Source organism: Danio rerio, chromosome 2 (assembly GCF_049306965.1).
Source record: "Danio rerio strain Tuebingen ecotype United States chromosome 2, GRCz12tu, whole genome shotgun sequence".
NCBI classification, from domain to species: domain Eukaryota; kingdom Metazoa; phylum Chordata; class Actinopteri; order Cypriniformes; family Danionidae; genus Danio; species Danio rerio.
In genome coordinates this window covers 26896364-26914316 of record NC_133177.1, presented here as the reverse complement: position 1 = coordinate 26914316, position 17953 = coordinate 26896364, and the positions used below count along the sequence as shown (strand labels likewise).

The following is a 17953-nucleotide window of genomic DNA, read 5'->3' as shown; positions in this document are numbered from 1 at the left end:
TTTTAAAATGTTTGACTAATATGGTAAGGTTGTATACTAAACTAGCAGTATTACACTGTATTGTTTCAACGGGTAAGCCATTTAAGTTCTGAATGAGCCAAATAGGCTCAACGCATCTGTTTACTGTAGCACAAATCACTTTCTACATTCAATTATTTTTTCCCATGTATTAAATAAATAAAATATGTACAGGCTATTTTACTAATTTTACTATCATAATAAGTCATAATTGGAAAAAATATGATACAACACAAGATGTCTGACTGATCTCACTCTGATATGCAGTTAAATAAGAACATTCACTGAGTGGTTCTGTCATTAGCTATGTTTCCATCCACCTATTTATATGCACATTTTGCATATGCGCATAAAAAATGGTTGATAGAAACGCCAAGATGTGCATAAATTTTGAAAATGCGCATAAAAAACCTATGCGCATAACTGAGTAGGATAAACTTTTTATTCAATAAGAAAAGATGCGCATAAACTACGATGGAAACACTTTTACCGCACAAACTCCAGCATAAGAGATCATGTGTTGATAAATAAAATGTGTGTGAATGGATAAACCAGCAGGCTGAGCACATTATAAAACATCTGAAATGTTGTTTTGGTCATTCTTAAACGCCTTACCGTTTCAGTATTAGTGTTATTTTATTTTTAATGACCTCCCGAATCAAGAGTGTCTGTGCTCTGCGCCTGACACCTTTAAACGCCACCGCGCGTTTACTACATGTCAGGATTGCCTTCTGAGGTACAGTAATTTATTAGATGAAGAAAAGATTGATGCTGCTTCTCCTACTGAAGCAAATTTTGTTTTTACTGTTTATATTTGGTGCCAGTTAATCAAGAAGTGACGATTTTGTTCGCTTTGACTCATTAGATGTTAACGCAGCTTTATTCGCACGTTTTTCATGCAATAATCCAGTTTTGTGCATAAAGTTCATTCACATACTTTGGATGGAAACAAAGCTACTGTGTTTAATCCTGTGCAAGTCAACACCACAGTCTACCTGAGTATTGCTGCAGACCAAGAGCCTCATGTACGAAGACTTGCGTGGAAATCTTACTAAAACATTGCGTACGCACAAAGCTGTAAATGTGCGTACGCAGAAAAAAATTCAGATGTATGAAACACTGCGTACGCCAAATCTCACGCATATTCTTTTGTACATCTGAATGAACGTGAAACTGAGCGCAACATGCACGAGCACAAAACCCCTCCCTGCCTCCTCCCCCATATGAATATGCTAATGACTATGCTAATGGCAAAACCCAACAAAAAAGCAATGTCAAAAGCAAGCAAAAAGAGAAACTTTGAACAGAATGTGAATTGGAGGTGCTCCTTTCGGAGGTAGACCGAAGAAAAGCGGTGTTATTTGCAAGTTTGTTCTCCGGAATTAACAACAAAAGAAAAAAATAGAGTGGGAGAGTTTAGCTGATGCGGTTAACACAGTTGGGTTTGAACATCGCACTGAGTACATTAAAAAAAAGAAATAGTGTGGTTTATATCTGTAAAATGTTGCAGGACGTTTAACAGTCTCAGTGGCGCTACTCGTAAGACGCTTGTGATCATGAATTGATACGTTCGAGCATGATCTCGGCTCGAATCCAGCGTCTGATGAACTCTTTCTTGTTTTTTCCCCCGCTACATATCAGATTTTGCCAACTATTTATCACGAGAAAGACAAGTAGGAATCATCAATAAGTTCATATCAATAAGCATCATATTTTATTTGCACATTTATTGAATGGAAATGTTTCTGATTCACGCATGCAAATTCATCTTCAGAAAGTGTCTTTATAGCAATGTGCGTGCGGTAGATCGCTCAGATTACATTGGGAAAACAGGCGACTGCTGCAAATTGTGCTTTAATGTTTAGCTGGTCAAATGTATGGTATGGAAACCTTATATACCTGCTGAACCCGTCTCATACAGCTGCCATTGCAAGGCTCAGACACTTTGTAGAGAGCAATTTAACACAACTGCCTCTAGGAGTCGCCAATGGAAATAAAACAGACACGCACAAAAAATGTGCGTACGCCTGCCAGAAAGCTGCGCACATTCCCACGTTCAGTTCATTGTTAATAAATCCAAACGTGAGCGATTCTGAGCGTGAAACCTGGCGTACGCAAAGTTTTTGTGCGTACGCAGCGTTGATACATGAGGCCCCAAGTCTATCCCTTTATGACTACAGTGTACCCATCTTCTGATGGCTTTTTCCGGAAGAATAACGCACCAATGTCATAAAGCGAGAATCATCTCAGACTGGTTTCTTGATCATGACAATGAGTTCACTGTACTCAAATGGCCTCTACAGTTACCAGACCTCAATCCAATAGTGTACCTTTGGGATGTGATGGAACAGGAGATTTGCATCATGGATGTGTAGCTGACAAATCTGTGGCAACTGCGTGATGCTATCAAGTCAATTTAGAGCAAAATCTCTGAAGAATATTTCCAGTACCTTGTTTAATCTATGCCACAAAGGATTCAGGCAGTCCGGAAGGCAAAAGGGGGTCCAATCAGGTACTAGTAAGGGTCCGTGTGCGTATACCTAATAAAACAGCCAGTGAGTGTACTATACAACTGACTTTTACTTAACTTCAGTGATTTAATTCAGTGATGAGTAATGAGGACACAAAGCACTACAGTTGTATTTCTCTATTACTAAACACAGAGACTCATCAGCTCTATGAACTAAACTTAGCGTGTTTGTAAAATAAGACATGCAGAATGTACATAGCTGTGAATCTCAGGACCAGGAATGAAAAACACTGTCCTAAAGGTATTCACTCAGCTATCAGTAATCCAGTTCAACTCTGTAGATTACCTGACTCTTAGTGCTGCCCGTACGGCTGGATACTGCTCACAAAAAATTCAATAAAGACAAAGGAAGTCCCAGCATTTCATCACATCCAGGACAACAGAGAGGCCTGAAAGATATATATTGGATTTATAAAAAGTTTTAATTAATTTAACTTTGTCTAAATTACACTAAAATAAGGAGACTCACCAGTCGCCATAAAGCAAACTTTCGTGATGGCCAATCGCTTGATCCTGTATCACTTGGTTTGGATAAATGGTTGTATAAATGGTATGGTACTAAAACAATTATGCATAAATACTGAGAACAGCACCACTGTTTATATCAAAATTTCAGCTCTAAACAAGTTAGAAAGCAACTAAGTAACTTACCAGTTCTCCACATAAAATTTAAAGCATGAGTGATTTACTGAATCACTGACACCTCTGGCTAAATGACAAGCAACACCACAAAAGAGAAAGAGCTTTAAAACTATTGGTTAATTTACGATTTGTTAGAACTAATGTTACTGATTGTGATGTGTTTGTGAATGAAACCAGAGTATGAAGGTGAAAACAGGTAACGCGCTAATAATAGCATTTAACATGAAGAAACAGGTAGCTGAGTTAATGTTTTTAATTTGACAAAGTCTGCCAAAATTACCTTTACTGTGTTCAGCGGTCAACATTAAATTACCTCCAAGCTATTATCTTCTGTATAATGTAATTAATATCTTAATCTGTGTCGCATAACGTCCAGTAACTAACGATACATAAACATAATGTGAAAAGCGCCAGAGAACAAGCGAAATTCACCACGTTTTCAAGCATCAAAATCTGTACTGTCGTTTCAGTAAAGCTATTAAAAGTGATTATTTTGCTGTTTGTCGTGTTAGGCGACACGTTAAACTGTAAATACAGAATCATGTCAAGATTTTTAAGTTAATGTACCTCAAACTGCTTCAGGGAGTTTTGTGCAACAGAACATTTATTTTTAAAATTACTTACAAAAATACAAAACTGTTAACTAGTGACACTTTACGTTACACGGCCATAATTGAGAAATAAATGTCGATTTAGTAAGTGTTTACGTTATCTCTTGCTCCCATAAGTTTTTCCCTGTCCTCTTGTTTGGTTAAAAATGACGCCGCTGCGCATGCGCACTTGCGCAGATCTCCAACAGTCAGCCTCGAATGCGTTTATTAATATTTTTAAAGGAAAAATAAACATCACATCAAGATGACACAAAAAATCATTATTACATGTGGCTTTTGTTCATTTTTAAATGAAAATAAAGTTATTCATCGTTGTTGTTATTATTAATATAATGTATTAATTTTAACAAAATTAACATTTTGGATTAATAACGCATTATTAAAAGTTGAAGTATGATTATTAAATGCTGTACAAGTGTTGTTTATTATTAGTTAATGTTAATAAATATACTAAGGTTATATTATTATAGCTGTCTTTAAAAAAACAGATATAGTCATTGTCACTTTTCTGCCTTACAAAAGCAAAAGACCTTAACTCACTAGAGTGTTGAATTGAGAAAAATGACTTCAAAGATTTTTTTGTTGCCCATACAAATTAGTAAAAGACAGGACATTGGAAAATGTTTAAGTAATGACATTTATCTACATGAAAAAAACCCTTAAGCTCAAACTTGACCTTTAACCCTTATTTTAAAGTTACTGTCCTCTGCCTTTGTAAAAGGGACTTTGATTGTATCCATAAATGTATACATGTATATATCTATGGATTGTATCAAAGAGCATAGATCCTTGAAATTGTGTTGTTCCCACAATTTCTCACCACATAAATGCATCTTATGGAACAACTCTGATATTAGAATTAGAAATAAATGTATTTTTCTATCCACGTGATTTAACAAAAATATAATTGGTATTCTCTCAATTTTTGATAAGTCTGACAACTTCTTGTCTTATGAACAATTTATGTCCAATAATAATTTTCCATTACCTTTTAAAGAATTTAATGCTGTGCAAAAAGCAATTTCTGTAGCCCTAATTCAACATATAAAATCTCATTTAATGTTTAATGAAAATGTTATTAAAGAACCAGAGCTGATCTAAAATGGAGTTAGTATATTTGACAAAAAATGTAATAATAAATATATTCAACAAATCTTTCAAATTAAAAAGTATAATGTTCCTAAGAGCAAATTTTACTGCATCCTTCATTGACCTAATAGACTGGAAAAAAGCCTGGCTATTACCTCATAAGTGCTGCATTCCCAATAAAACAAAAGAGGGTCATTTTAAAATTCTTTATAAAATATATCCAGTGAATAGTACTTTGGCAAAGTTTTTGGAAATTGATATAGTTCAAGCACAGTTTGTAAAAATGAAGACGAAACGCTGATTGACATATTTTTTCATTGTGAAAACACAAAAAGCTTTTGTTATAGCTTATATCTTCATATAGGTAAATACATTGCTTCTTCCAGACACTTACAACTTCAAGATATTATTTGTTACTATGAAGGTAAAACTGATATATCAGAGAACTACATTATTAACTTTTTTATTTTGTATGCAAAATATTTTATTCACAAACAAAAGTTCTCCAATTCGCAGCCTTCTTTTCACATTTTTTAATTGAAATGGATCTTTTTATTAAATCTCTTAGACTAATTATTAACAAGAAAAGTGATAGATTCTTGGATTATTAAGATAAATATTTTGGAAATATCACGGATACGTAAGTCCTTGCTTCCTCTTGCTGTATCTGTGTTTTGTATGTATCTTTGTTTAATTGTTTTATTTTTTTATTATTTTTTTTCTCTCTTTGGTTTCTCTTTTAATAAATTTTTTATATGTTTATATTATTTATCCTGATCTGTTATTATCATTGTTTTGTGTAAAATTGGATTTTGTATGTTTGTTATTGAAGTCAATAAAAAAAAAAAAAATTAATTAATTAATAATAATAAATAAATAAATAAATAAATAAATAAATCAAAGAGCTTAGATCCACCAAGAGGTGACACTCTGTTGCTACGTCGGCCATTTGGAAAATAAAATTCCAATAGAACAACAGCACGGATGACTTGTTAGACAGAGTGAATCAAAATATTGAGTTAAATATGAGTTAATATATGATATATTCATACACCCCCATTGAAAGCAACATTTGAAACAATATCTCAATAAAAAGAAAAACAATTTCCAAAATGCAGACAAGACTACGTTTAAACAGACTTTAATTGTAAGCAAAAAGTGAGCAGTCGTGCCAAGGCAAAAAGCAGTAACGTCCACATGACCAATATTACAGCCATATTTAATGCTATCATGTGCTTTGGCTGCATTTGCAAATAACTTCCAAAATATAATACATAATATATAATTAGTTAGTGTAGTTTGAAATTAATTGTTTACAGTATTGGAATTTTTGTGTTTGTACATTGTAATACTTGCACTGCATTGTTAAACTACATTTGCATTGATTTAGACTTAATTTTTAACTAAGTCATGACCTAGTTATCTGTATATCAGCGGTTCCTAAACTTTTTCAGAGTTGGATACTTCTTCCTTTTGCATTCTCTCTTGTACTTCTACTGCAGTCACTTTTCCCATTAGGTGCAATATTTGCAATTTAGATTTTTTGAAAATCCATTGAATTATTTACCTTTATGGATTTTTTTAAATAAATAATTTCTCAAATAAAAATATTAATAAGAAAAATATGCAAGTCTAGTAAAATTAGGTTTTCCATGTAACAACTAAAACCGCCAGTAGGTGGCAGTAAGACACTGTCTTAAGACATTTGTTCAGTAACAAAGCAACGGTTGTGTTTATGAATAGGTCAATGAATCGACTCTCTCACGATTCAAAAACGATTTAGAAACGACTAGACCGATGATGTGAACGCCAGCAGGTTGAAATGATGATCATAATTGTGGATTAAACATCTCTGTCCACATTAATTGCAGTGGATTTTATTGGGTTACAAGAAAAGGTAGGAAATGGTTTTAACTGCAAACTGTTCTGATTTCATGCTGAATGCTAACACTGTCAGGGCATTCAGTCAACTAACCTTGTGCTAATAGTCAATATACTGTAGTCCCCGACTGCACTGAGTGAAAAATACAAATTATGAGGCAAAGTGGATTCAGTGGACAAAATAATTTAAGGCCATACTGCAAAAATGAGTAACTTACACCCTAATGATGGTTTTAACAAAACGTTACTAACGTTACAGATAAACCTCAACCACATTAGTGAGTTTAAAAAAAGAGTTTTTAGAGCAAAATAATTGTTTTGATTAAAATAAATTGTTTTCTTAAACGGTTAAAAACTTGCCGATTATTTATAAATTTATCATGTGAATACAAAAAGAAGACTCGAAAAAATGCATGACAAATTTGAATATGCTGAGCGATTTTATTGAAGCTCTCCATCAACACCCCCCCCCCCCCCTCCACACACACACACACACACACACACACGCACACGAAAAAAGCCACTAAATGATTGACTATTACTTTGTATTAAATTTTTTTATGAAGTTTTAAACGGGACAATCACGTTGCAGCTTGGTTTTATTGGAATTTAGAATGTCACGTTTCATCAAGTTCTAAAGATGACGTTCTGCTGAACAGGCGCCATTACTCACAATCCACTGTAGTGTGAAGATATACGAAGACTTTCTTCGTCTTTACTGACAGTTATTTGTTCGTAGATTTGTGCTTTTCAAATTGTTAACTATTTACTCTTTAAAATGTTTACATTACTCGGAGTAATTGCTTTAGTCCTGCGGGGAAGGACAGAAAACAAACCCCATCGAGAAGAACCCGTGGAGAAAAACTCTCCACCCACGATGACCAGTGATGGTAAACCATATACCGATGCTATAAGAACACCAAAGTCTGCATATAGGGCCCTACACTCGCTATCGTGGAAGTTTTTTATTATTAATTTTAAAACTTTATTTGTTAAGTTTTGTTAATCAGTTTTATAAAGTCTGTAACATACAGTCAATGTGTATCTAAAGTCGATTTAGTATATTTCTTCAGTTATTCTCTATATTTCCAAACTAGCACGTCAAGTTTCTGGACAAACTTTAAACATACTTAATTTTTACATATTATTTATCTTTTAGGTCGAGATATTGATGATAGGACTGAACACCTGTCATCGGAGGAACCAAGCACCAGTGGTTGTCCAGTCCATGTTGACGACCACAGTGATGTCCTTCATTCTCCCATCACTGCACCGACCCTCCAAACTCCAGACCATGCTGCAGCTCAAAGTGTTGACGACGTCCCTACAGCCTGTGCCACGTCCGACTGTAGTGAGGATGATGTCCTTCAAGCTGCAGTGCCTTTGCTAGCTGACTTGTGTGCACGTGTTCTTCAGGACACTGAGCCACAGTCATGCCAGCAGCAGGATATGGAGAAAACTGTGACTGGTCAGTTTGTTCACTTCCACATTGAGTAATTCAATGAACATGCACAGATTAGACGGCAGTTTAACAGCAGTGTAATAATAAGTTTGTGAGAAAAATGGCAAAACCTAGAAGTGCTTTTCTGTTTTGTCAAGTGTGAATAATAACAGATTAAAACATTTGAATAAATGCCAGCCTGATTAAAATAATTAAAGAACTGGAAACACTTTACTTTAATGTTTGATTAGTTAATGTCATTTAATGTATTTGCTAACTAGAATTAAGAATGAAAATATCATGAACAGCATTTGCTGTGAACAATGACAAATACTTACATTTCTTACCCATATTCAAAAAAGAGCAAGACAAACAGTTAGAAAAGACAATCAGCTAAAAGTGATTGTACAAAATTAAGGAGCACTCTGAATATTTATTGATTTCCTTCATTGACAGAGATGTGTTTGTCAGTGCAATGTTTCAGTATTCAGAACACGACTGAGCATTTACATCCAGCAGTGTCACTTTTTCAGTGTATGTTTGTTTGACTGCGTTTTACATTTATAATGGTGGGCTGCAAGACCCCAAGTAATCACTTCAAAATGTACAGCTTGCAATAATATGGCAAATTAATCTTACAATTATCAAATGTGAATAAAACAATCCTTAGGTATTACATATTATTTCTCTTTTTAGGTCGAGAAATTGATGATTGGACTGAATACCTGTCATCGGAGGAACCAAGCACCAGTGGCTGTCCAGTCCTTGTTGACGACCACAGTGTTGTCCTCTATTCTCCCGACTGCAGTGAGGATGATGTCCTTCAAGCTGCAGTGCCTTTGCTAGCTAACTTGTGTGCACGTGTTCTTCGGGACACTGAGCCACAGTCATGCCAGCTACAGAATTTGGAGAAAACAGTGATCGGTCAGTTTGCTAATTCACCATTAAGTAATTCAATGAACATGCACAGATTAGACGGCAGTTTACCAGCAGTGTAATAATAAGTTTGTGAGAAAAATGGCAAAACTTAAAAGTGCTTTTCTGTTTTGTCAATTGCGAATAATAACAAATTAAAACATTTGAATAAATGCCAGCCTGATTAAAATAATTAAAGAACTGGAAACACTTTACTTTAATGTTTGATTAGTTGATGTTATTTAATGTATTTGCTAACTAGAATTAAGAATGAAAATATCTTGAACAGCATTTGCTGTGAACAATGACAAATACTTACATTTCTTACCCATATTCAAAAAAGAGCAAGACAAACAGTTAGAAAAGACAATCACCTAAAAATGATTGTACAAAATTAAGGAGCACTCTGAATATTTATTGATTTCCTTCATTGACAGAGATGTGTTTGTCAGTGCAATGTTTCAGTATTCAGAACACGACTGAGCATTTACATCCAGCAGTGTCACTTTTTCAGTGTATGTTTGTTTGACTGCGTTTTACATTTATAATGGTGGGCTGCGAGACCCCAAGTAGTCACTTCAAAATGTACAGCTTGCAATAATATGGCAAATTAATCTTACAATTATCAAATGTGAATAAAACAATCCTTAGTTATTACATATTATTTCTCTTTTTAGGTCGAGAAATTGATGATTGGACTCAATACCTGTCATCGGAGGAACCAAGCACCAGTGGCTGTCCAGTCCATGTTGACGACCAGAGTGTTGTCCTCTATTCTCCCGACTGTAGTGAGGATGATGTCCTTCAAGTTGCAGTGCCTTTGCTAGCTAACTTGTGTGCACGTGTTCTTCGGGACACTGAGCCACAGTCATGCCAGCTACAGAATTTGGAGAAAACAGTGATCGGTCAGTTTGCTAATTCACCATTAAGTAATTCAATGAACATGCACAGATTAGACGGCAATTTAATATTAGTGTATCAATAAATGGTTTGATTCATTTACGCTTCAGTTAGGGAGAAATGTTTAAAATAGCTTCTTTTTTATGATTATTATTTTATTTAAGAAAATTAAACATTTAAAACTGATTTAATAAATGCCTGCTTAGTTTCAAAATTGGGAACACTTCACAATAATGTTCCAATAGTTCATGTTAGTTAATGTATTTATGAAATAAGAATGAAAAATACTTGCACAGCATCAACATTTACTAATGTATTATTAAAATCTAAGGTTATTTATTTAAAGAGATAGTTCACCAAAATTATAATCTTCTATCATTTATTCACTCTTGACTTGTTCCAAACCATGTTTTGCTGTTTTGTTGAACAGAAAAGAAGATATATTGAAGAATGTTGAAAGCCTGTAACCATTGACATCCATAGTAGAAAAAAAAATACTATTAAAGTCAATGGTTACAGGTTTCAACATTCTCTGAAGCATCTTCTTTTCTGTTAAAAAAAACAAACAATAAAAAACTCTGAATTGTTTGGAATAAATCAAGGGTCAGTAAATGATGACGGAATTTACTACTGTATTTTCTGTACTACTGTACTACTATAGTTAAAGTATTATTATTAGCCCCTCTGAATTATTAGCCCCTCTGATTATTTGTTTTCCCAATTTCTGTTTAATAAAGAACAGATTTTTTTCAACACATTTCTAAACATAAAAGTTTGTTCTGTAGACTATCGAAAAAAAAGTAGCTTAAAAGGGCTAATAATTTTGTCCTTAAAATGGTGTTTAAAAATTTTAAAACTGCTTTTATTGTAGCCAAAATAAAACAAATAAGACTTTCTCTAGAAGAAAAAAATATTATCAGACATACTGTGAAAATTTCCTTGCTCTGTTAAACATAATTTGGGAAATATTTAAAAAAGAAAAAAAATCAAAGGGGGGCTAATAATTCCCACTTCAGAATTCTGACATTTTGGGGCTACAACACCCCAAATAGTCACTTCAAAATGTACAGCACACTTTAACATGGCTAATTAACATTTCATTAAAAAAAGTTAAATAAAACAATCCTTAGTTATTACATATTTTTCTCTTTTTAGGTCGAGATATTGATGATAGGACTGAATACCTGCTATCGGAGGAACTAAGCACCAGTGGTTGTCCAGTCCGTGTTGACGACCACAGTGATGTCCTCCAATCTCCCAGCACTGAACTGACCCTCCAAACTCCAGACCATGCTGCAGCTCAAAGTGTTGACGACGTCCCTACAGCCTGTGCCACGTCCGACTGTAGTGAGGATGATGTCCTTCAAGCTGCAGTGCCATCAGTTCCTCAGGAGAAGGAGAAAACAATTTTCGGTAAGTTTGCTACCTTGACACTCATTCAGTAATTCAGTGAACATTTACAGGTTTACTTCAGTTTAGTAGGGTGTAAGGATAAATAGTTCTGTTCAATTTTATTACAGTTTGAAATAAAAAAACAAGCAAAACTTAAAAAATGCTTGTGATTTTTGTTTACCGTTTATTACTATTAAAAAAGTAAAAGTTAGAGGACTAATAACGTGACAAAAGGTGAATTCTACATAAATCAATATACAAATAAATTAGAATATATATTAGGATTTTTCAGTCATTAAAAATAATGGACAATAATTATTAAACCTTTGCTGCATGAATAAAAATAAAACTAAAAACTCTGCCAAATGTTATCTGACAGAAGAAAACACCAGTAACATTTACGTTTCTAATGAAACATTTTTCACCTGTATTCAGAAAATGCTGAATTCTGGAACACTGTGAATATTTGTGAAGTTGTTGTACTCACTCTTGTTCATTCATGCACACAGATGTGTTTGTCAGTGCAGTGTTGCAGCAGAGCACTACTGAGCATTTACATCCAGCAGTGTCACTTTTCCCCTCAAATGTCTTTTTGTCCATATTTTGTACACACTGACTGAACTTAAAGTCCTGTACTGAAATGATTAGGTGCGAATAGTTAGACCCCTACAGTTTAGTGGGCTGTGCTTCAGACTGACTTCAATATACAGATTGTTTAAATGTTGTTGATAACTAATATTCAGCTAATTTGTCTTTAGAAAATAAAAAGTAGCTCTTAATTGGATTTAGTAGTAGTAAGTGCTGTCACATTTTATTCCCTCATCTCTGATTTCTCTTTAACAGTCATCAATTCACGCCAATATGAAGTTGGTGATGAGCTCGGTGAAGGAGGTTTTGGAACCGTCTATGCAGCGACTCGTTTGGATGATGGACTTCAGGTATGAATCTGAACAGCAATATTAATCTAGCCAATCATTTTTGTCCTGTTATTCTGGTCTCATCATTGCCTTTGCTCATAATTCTAACACATCCACTCTTTTGTTTTGTTGATCAGGTTGCAGTGAAATACTGCTCGATGTTCGACACAACGTTCATCCGCATTGTAAGAAAACTGTGCTCTCTGTTTCTCCTCTGTTCCACAATTTTACATTTCAAACACGTCATGCTAACATTAAAGGATGAGTTCACCCATAAATAAAGTTATGTTATTATTTACTTTCCCTCATGTTATTCCAACCCCCCGAGACCTTTATTCATCTTCAGAACACAAGTTTAAATATTTTTGATTAAACCCTAGAGATCAACTCTACATAAAAAGCTCCAAGAACACTTTTAAGACTAAAAAACAAAGGTTTTGGTTCCTTTTCTGGACTTTGAGCATCTCATTGCTATTGATGAAGGATGAGGGATTTGTGTTGCTAAGATGAAAGAAGCTGTCAGAGTATTGAAACAACATGACGGTTTTTAATAACATAATTGGGTGAATTAATTCTTTAATCACAGACAGCAAATAATATTTTAGTAGACAATCGACTGATTTCAATTCTTTTACCACTGATTCATCATAAAAACCTTCTTTCTTCTAGGATGGTTTTGCTCAACCACTTCCAATAGAAATTGTTCTTCAAACCCTTGTGAATCAAGGCCCAAGGGTTCCTGAAATTATTGAGCTTCTGGACTGGAAGGTGGAACGTGACTTCTACTGCATGGTCCTGGAACGGCCCATACCCTGTCAGCCCTTGAACGATTTCATAGAAAGCTATGTTGGGCCCATTGATGAAGATGACATACGGTTCATCATGAAACAGGTCGTATTCGCAGCTCAAACTTGCTGCCAAAGAAAAGTGTTACACCGAGATATCAAGCTGGAGAACCTTCTGATCAACCCGGACACCCTTGAGGTCAAATTGATTGACTTCGGGTGCGGGGATATCCTCGAAGATGAGGCTTACACAGACTATTCTGGTACGTATAATCCCTTTAAACTGTGGTCATGACTTGAGCTCTCATGAAGTAATTCACTGTTGTGAATCAAGAGAATTCTTGCTTAGTAATGAATATTCAATTAAACATGCCTTGTTAACTGAAACAAAATCTCTTTCCTCCAGGCACAGCGGAGTATCGTCCTCCTGAGTTTCTGGAGACTGGCAAATACCACGGAGAACCAGCGACAGTGTGGTCTCTCGGAATAGTCTTGTTTGTAATGCTTTTCTGGAAGTTTCCAACAAGACGAGAACTGAATACGATCATGAATAAAGACATAGAAGGCCTGTCAGAAGGTGAGATCTTCATTTCAGCACAGAACAGTTGTAATTTGAATTACCAAAAAATAAATTTCAAGGTGATCATGTCTCTCTCTTCTTTCTGCACAGAATGCTGCGATTTTATGCGCTGTTGTCTCAAGATAGACCCCAGAGAGCGGATTAAACTGGAGCGACTCAACCGCCACAGCTGGATTAAGGTAAATACATGTTAATGAGTTTAATATTTTTGATTTGATAAGTTAGTAGACAATACGCATTAGATTTACAGTTTTATGTAAAGCTGTATAGTCAGTCCTAATACACTATTTTATATTCATTCTTCATGTTCTTTTATGTCCACTTTCTTTACTTTAGGCATGTTGCCTATATTTGTTTTATGCAGGTTGTGTGATGACACTAAGTATGATTTCTGTTTCTGTTTCAGACCAACGAAGAGAAGAAGAGCAGTGAAATAATGGGTCAGTTTGGTAGTTAACCCAGCACACGCATGCACACACACACTTTTATGGCAATGTCTTTATTAATGTCAATATTTAATCAGCACTCAAATGTTTTATGTGTTTTGTTTAATAATAGATGATAAATAGCACAACGGTTTTTCCACATTAGACAAGATTTCATTGTTCATTTGTTTATGTGTCTGTGTTGAATATGTATATTTTACATGAAGCATAAATATTTCTATAACTACTACAGTTCATTTAAACTGTCCTGTTTTGTGTGAATTTAGGTACAAATATTGAGTGCGTATATGAATCAGACAATAGTCTTGGATTAAATAAACTCTCTACTGATTGACATTTTATATCAACATCTTTGATTTTTCTTTTGACAGTCATCAACTCATCCTCTTATGAACTTGGCGTTCTGCTGGGTAAAGGAGGCTTTGGACTTGTTCAAGCTGCAACCCGACTAGAGGATGGCCTTCAGGTATCGTCAATTTTCATCAGTTAATATCTAGATCACCACTTTAAATCAGAGTATCAGATAAGAAATAATAGATAGATATGTGATTCTTATTTTTGGGATAAATTAAACTGCTACTTTGTTAAACTGTTCAGTGTTAATGACTGAAAATCAGCCTGATCTCAAGAGAAAACTGAACTATTTTAGCTTTTGTCACTTAGTGGCTAATTGGTATGAATTTATGAGTTCATTCGTATGAAAATGATTTTTAAAATGATGCGTGGCACCAAACTCCAGCCCTAAACCCAAATGTCAAACTGGATAAGCAAATTACAAGAATGAGATTGTACAAATTCATACGAATCAGCCACTAAATCAAAAAGTGACAAATTGCCATGAGATAGCATTGGACAAATGTGAACTCTGAACACAATAATTGTGTATAATTCTATAACACATGCTTTCTTTGTTCTGTTGAGCAGGTGGCAATTAAAACTGCCTACACCGAGAACGTCAAGTTCATCGACATTGTAAGTATGCTGTGCTCTTCAACTCTCATTCACTGTTTCACTTTAAGTATCTATAAATCACTAGACAAACTGTAATTGTCATCATGTTTTACACAATATCCATCCAATCATCATAACAAATATATTTCTTCCAGGACGGCTATCCAGAATCACTTCCAATGGAGGTTGCTCTTTTAGTTCTTGCAAACCAAGAGCCCGCAATACAGGAAATAATTAAGCTTTTGGACTGGCGCGTGGATGAGGACGAATACATCATGGTCCTAGAGCGGCCCATGCCCTCTGAAGAGCTGCTCTCCTTTCTCCTGCGCCAAGAGTCGATCATCGATGAGGATGGGGCACGGTTGATCATGTGGCAGGTAATATTTGCAGCTCAAACGTGCTGCAGACGCAAAGTCTTTCATCGCGATATCAAGATGGAGAACATCCTGATCAACCCGGACACCCTCGAAATCAAATTGATCGACTTTGGATGCGGGGAAATCCTCACCGATGCTCCTTACACAAGTTTTGCTGGTATGTATGATCCCTTAAACTGTGAAGTGAGTCTCAAACTGTAGTGATGAGTTCACAATAGACTCTGCGCGAGTCAAGCTCTCACATAGCATCATAGAATGGAGTCCACTAATCGATTAATACTGTCGATCTGGTGACTAATGACTAATGGTTAAAACCTCTCTCATTCAGGCACAGATGACTATGTCCCACCTGAGTATCGGATAACTGGCGAGTACCACGGTAAAACAACGACAGTGTGGTCTCTTGGGCTACTCCTTTATGTGATGATGTGTGGAGATTTTCCAAATCGACACGACCTGCAAATGATCAGACGTAACATCTGGACCAAAGATCACTTGACAAAAGGTAAAATCTCTATTTGGGTCAAGGAAAGAGGTCAATCTGAATAATACAAACTATTATTTATTAATTAAGTTGTGCAGTAAATCTGAGCTCTCTCTCTTCTTTCTGCACAGAATGCTGTGATTTGATCCGCTGCTGTCTCCAGATCGAGCCAGAGCAGCGAATTGAACTTGAGAAACTGAGTCTCCATGACTGGTTTACGGTATTATTTACATTCTGAACATTCTTTAATATTTGCACCTTTTTTTTATCTTCCTAAATTTTCATAATTGTTTAAAAATCTTTTTTAGATGTTCTTTGGTTAATAATGCATTAAATAGCAGACCTCAATTTTGTTTTTGTTTCAGCCTGAAGACGTGGAAAGACCTGCACCCGAGAACCGCATCGTCCATCAGCAGTCAGAGGATCCCTCATTTTTTAATATTCCCTTCTTTTTACTTGTTAGTTTTTTCTTTAGACATTATTGTATATTTTAGTATGACTGATGATAGTAGTTAAAAAAAACATAAACACTAAAAAAAGGAAGTTGTAGCCAGCCATGACAGCATCCCTGTGCCACCTCAAGACCAGAAATCTTCAAGACCCCAGACTCAGGGACCGACTGATTCATCAGCTGTTACGGCATCCCCATTTTTTATTGTATTTTTTATTAATTTATTTTATCAATAAATATTTTGTTATTTTGTGGAAATACTAATAGTAGTTGTGCAATAAAAAATAAAAACATTGTTCGGCGACCATGTAAGCAACCCAGTGCCGAATGAAGAAATGCTATGTGAAACACACCATAGTGATGTGCAGAGCTCTCAACCACTGCAAGACGAATGCACAATATGCACATCAACCATGTACATGGTACATGCTGAACTGTACATACAAATTACCGACATTTTTTAAATATAAAGTGAACAGGAAGTGTTTGTGGAACAACAGTGTTGCAACGGAACATAAAAGATCTTTGCCAGGGAACGCAAAACTATTGCGAGGGAAAACAAAACCCTGGGAGGTAACGCAAAAACTTAAAAATAGATATTTACCTCATTTTCCTCCCACTGAGTTTTTTTTTCCCACCATCATGTCCCTTTTGGGTCTCAGTAAAATAGAAGGTACCAAACTGTATGTTTAATGTTCACTGTAATGTGATGTTTACTGTTGTATTGTATGTACATTTTCTTTTTGTTCAATAAAAAATATTGCACTCAGAAATGGCATCTCCATTTTTTTCATTTCACTTCATTTTTTACTACTTTAGTCTTAAACTTTACAAAATTACTAATGACAGTAATGCTATAAAAATAAATAAAATAATAAAAGGAAAAAAAGTTGTACGATGGCCATAATAGTAACCCAGTGCTAAGTTAAATTCATCATTGTTTTAAATGTATACATTATATGAATTATTTTATTGTATATATTATTTAGAAATAATATATTAAATTAAAGCATATATTAGTGGTGCACGGCATTTACCCACCAGTCAACCTCAAACAATTTACCCAACAAGTTTCTTTTAATTCACCCAACTTTTAATTTAAATGTTGCTTTATCGCCTGGGTAAAATCAACATCAATATCATGCTCAATAATTGACGTTATATCAGAAATGTCACTGAACAACATTGGAAAACTTCTCACTAATCCAATGACGTCAGTTTTCTTGGTAGCTGGCTCATCAAAGTTGTGAGCATCTTAGAATTGTTTAACCTACCCTCAAGTGTATGTCGCTGTTACGTAAAGAGGCATAACCTGTTGGTGGTACGGAAGGAACATTTTGCCAGTGATTATGTTCTCACCCCTTTAATAAATAAAAAAAATAAAAATAAATAAATACACCTTACGGTAAGAATGTAATAAAGGAAAAACTTGCTCTTAATTATTGTTCATAATCTGATTCGTACATGCAATAAAACTGCACTGCGCCAACAATTTAGATGCAAGTTACTGACTTAGACCAGTAATATACTTTTTATAACTATA

General features: G+C 34.9%; 1 protein-coding gene and 1 long non-coding RNA gene across 10 annotated transcripts in view; one reads left to right on the top strand and one right to left on the bottom strand.

Annotated features, from left to right (window-relative positions):
• The window catches only part of LOC110438026 (uncharacterized), a 63011-nt gene that overhangs the window by 23535 nt on the left and 21523 nt on the right, over positions 1–17953 (bottom strand). For 2 of the 8 annotated variants that reach the window (XR_012391793.1, XR_012391799.1), the window contains exons 1-4: positions 3758–3984; positions 3018–3106; positions 2835–2937; positions 2469–2558 (exon numbers count right to left, since the gene is read on the bottom strand). This is a non-coding gene — a long non-coding RNA (uncharacterized lncRNA). Of the gene's footprint in view, positions 1–2468; positions 2559–2834; positions 2938–3017; positions 3107–3199; positions 3985–7959; positions 8192–8937; positions 9109–9833; positions 10005–11211; positions 14040–17953 lie in introns of those variants that run through there. The other 6 variants (XR_012391809.1, XR_012391808.1, XR_012391805.1 and 3 more) reach the window with 6 other exon arrangements.
• LOC561147 (uncharacterized) lies at positions 6024–17183 on the top strand. 2 transcript variants are annotated; one of them, XM_073925514.1, is made up of 17 exons: positions 6024–7661; positions 7931–8239; positions 8909–9136; positions 9805–10032; positions 11183–11440; positions 12263–12357; positions 12474–12521; positions 13006–13384; positions 13528–13698; positions 13792–13880; positions 14108–14141; positions 14519–14613; positions 15072–15119; positions 15254–15632; positions 15804–15980; positions 16091–16179; positions 16325–17183. In XM_073925514.1, exons 1-17 carry the CDS (start codon positions 7550–7552, stop codon positions 16451–16453), a joined length of 2868 nt encoding a protein of 955 aa, XP_073781615.1. In that variant the 5' UTR covers positions 6024–7549; the 3' UTR covers positions 16454–17183. The 2 variants fall into 2 exon arrangements, with proteins under 2 accessions (XP_073781615.1, XP_068070025.2); XM_068213924.2 differs by lacking the exon at positions 8909–9136.

What these genes read in the sequence shown, in the direction of transcription:
- LOC561147 (XM_073925514.1), top strand. Translation starts at nt 7,550, where the DNA reads ATGTTTACATTACTCGGAGTAATTGCTTTAGTCCTGCGGGGAAGGACA. An exon ending in TTTGGAGAAAACAGTGATCG is followed by an intron (nt 10,033 to 11,182) that starts GTCAGTTTGCTA and finishes TTCTCTTTTTAG; the next exon opens with GTCGAGATATTGATGATAGG. An exon ending in TCCTTACACAAGTTTTGCTG is followed by an intron (nt 15,633 to 15,803) that starts GTATGTATGATC and finishes TCTCTCATTCAG; the next exon opens with GCACAGATGACTATGTCCCA.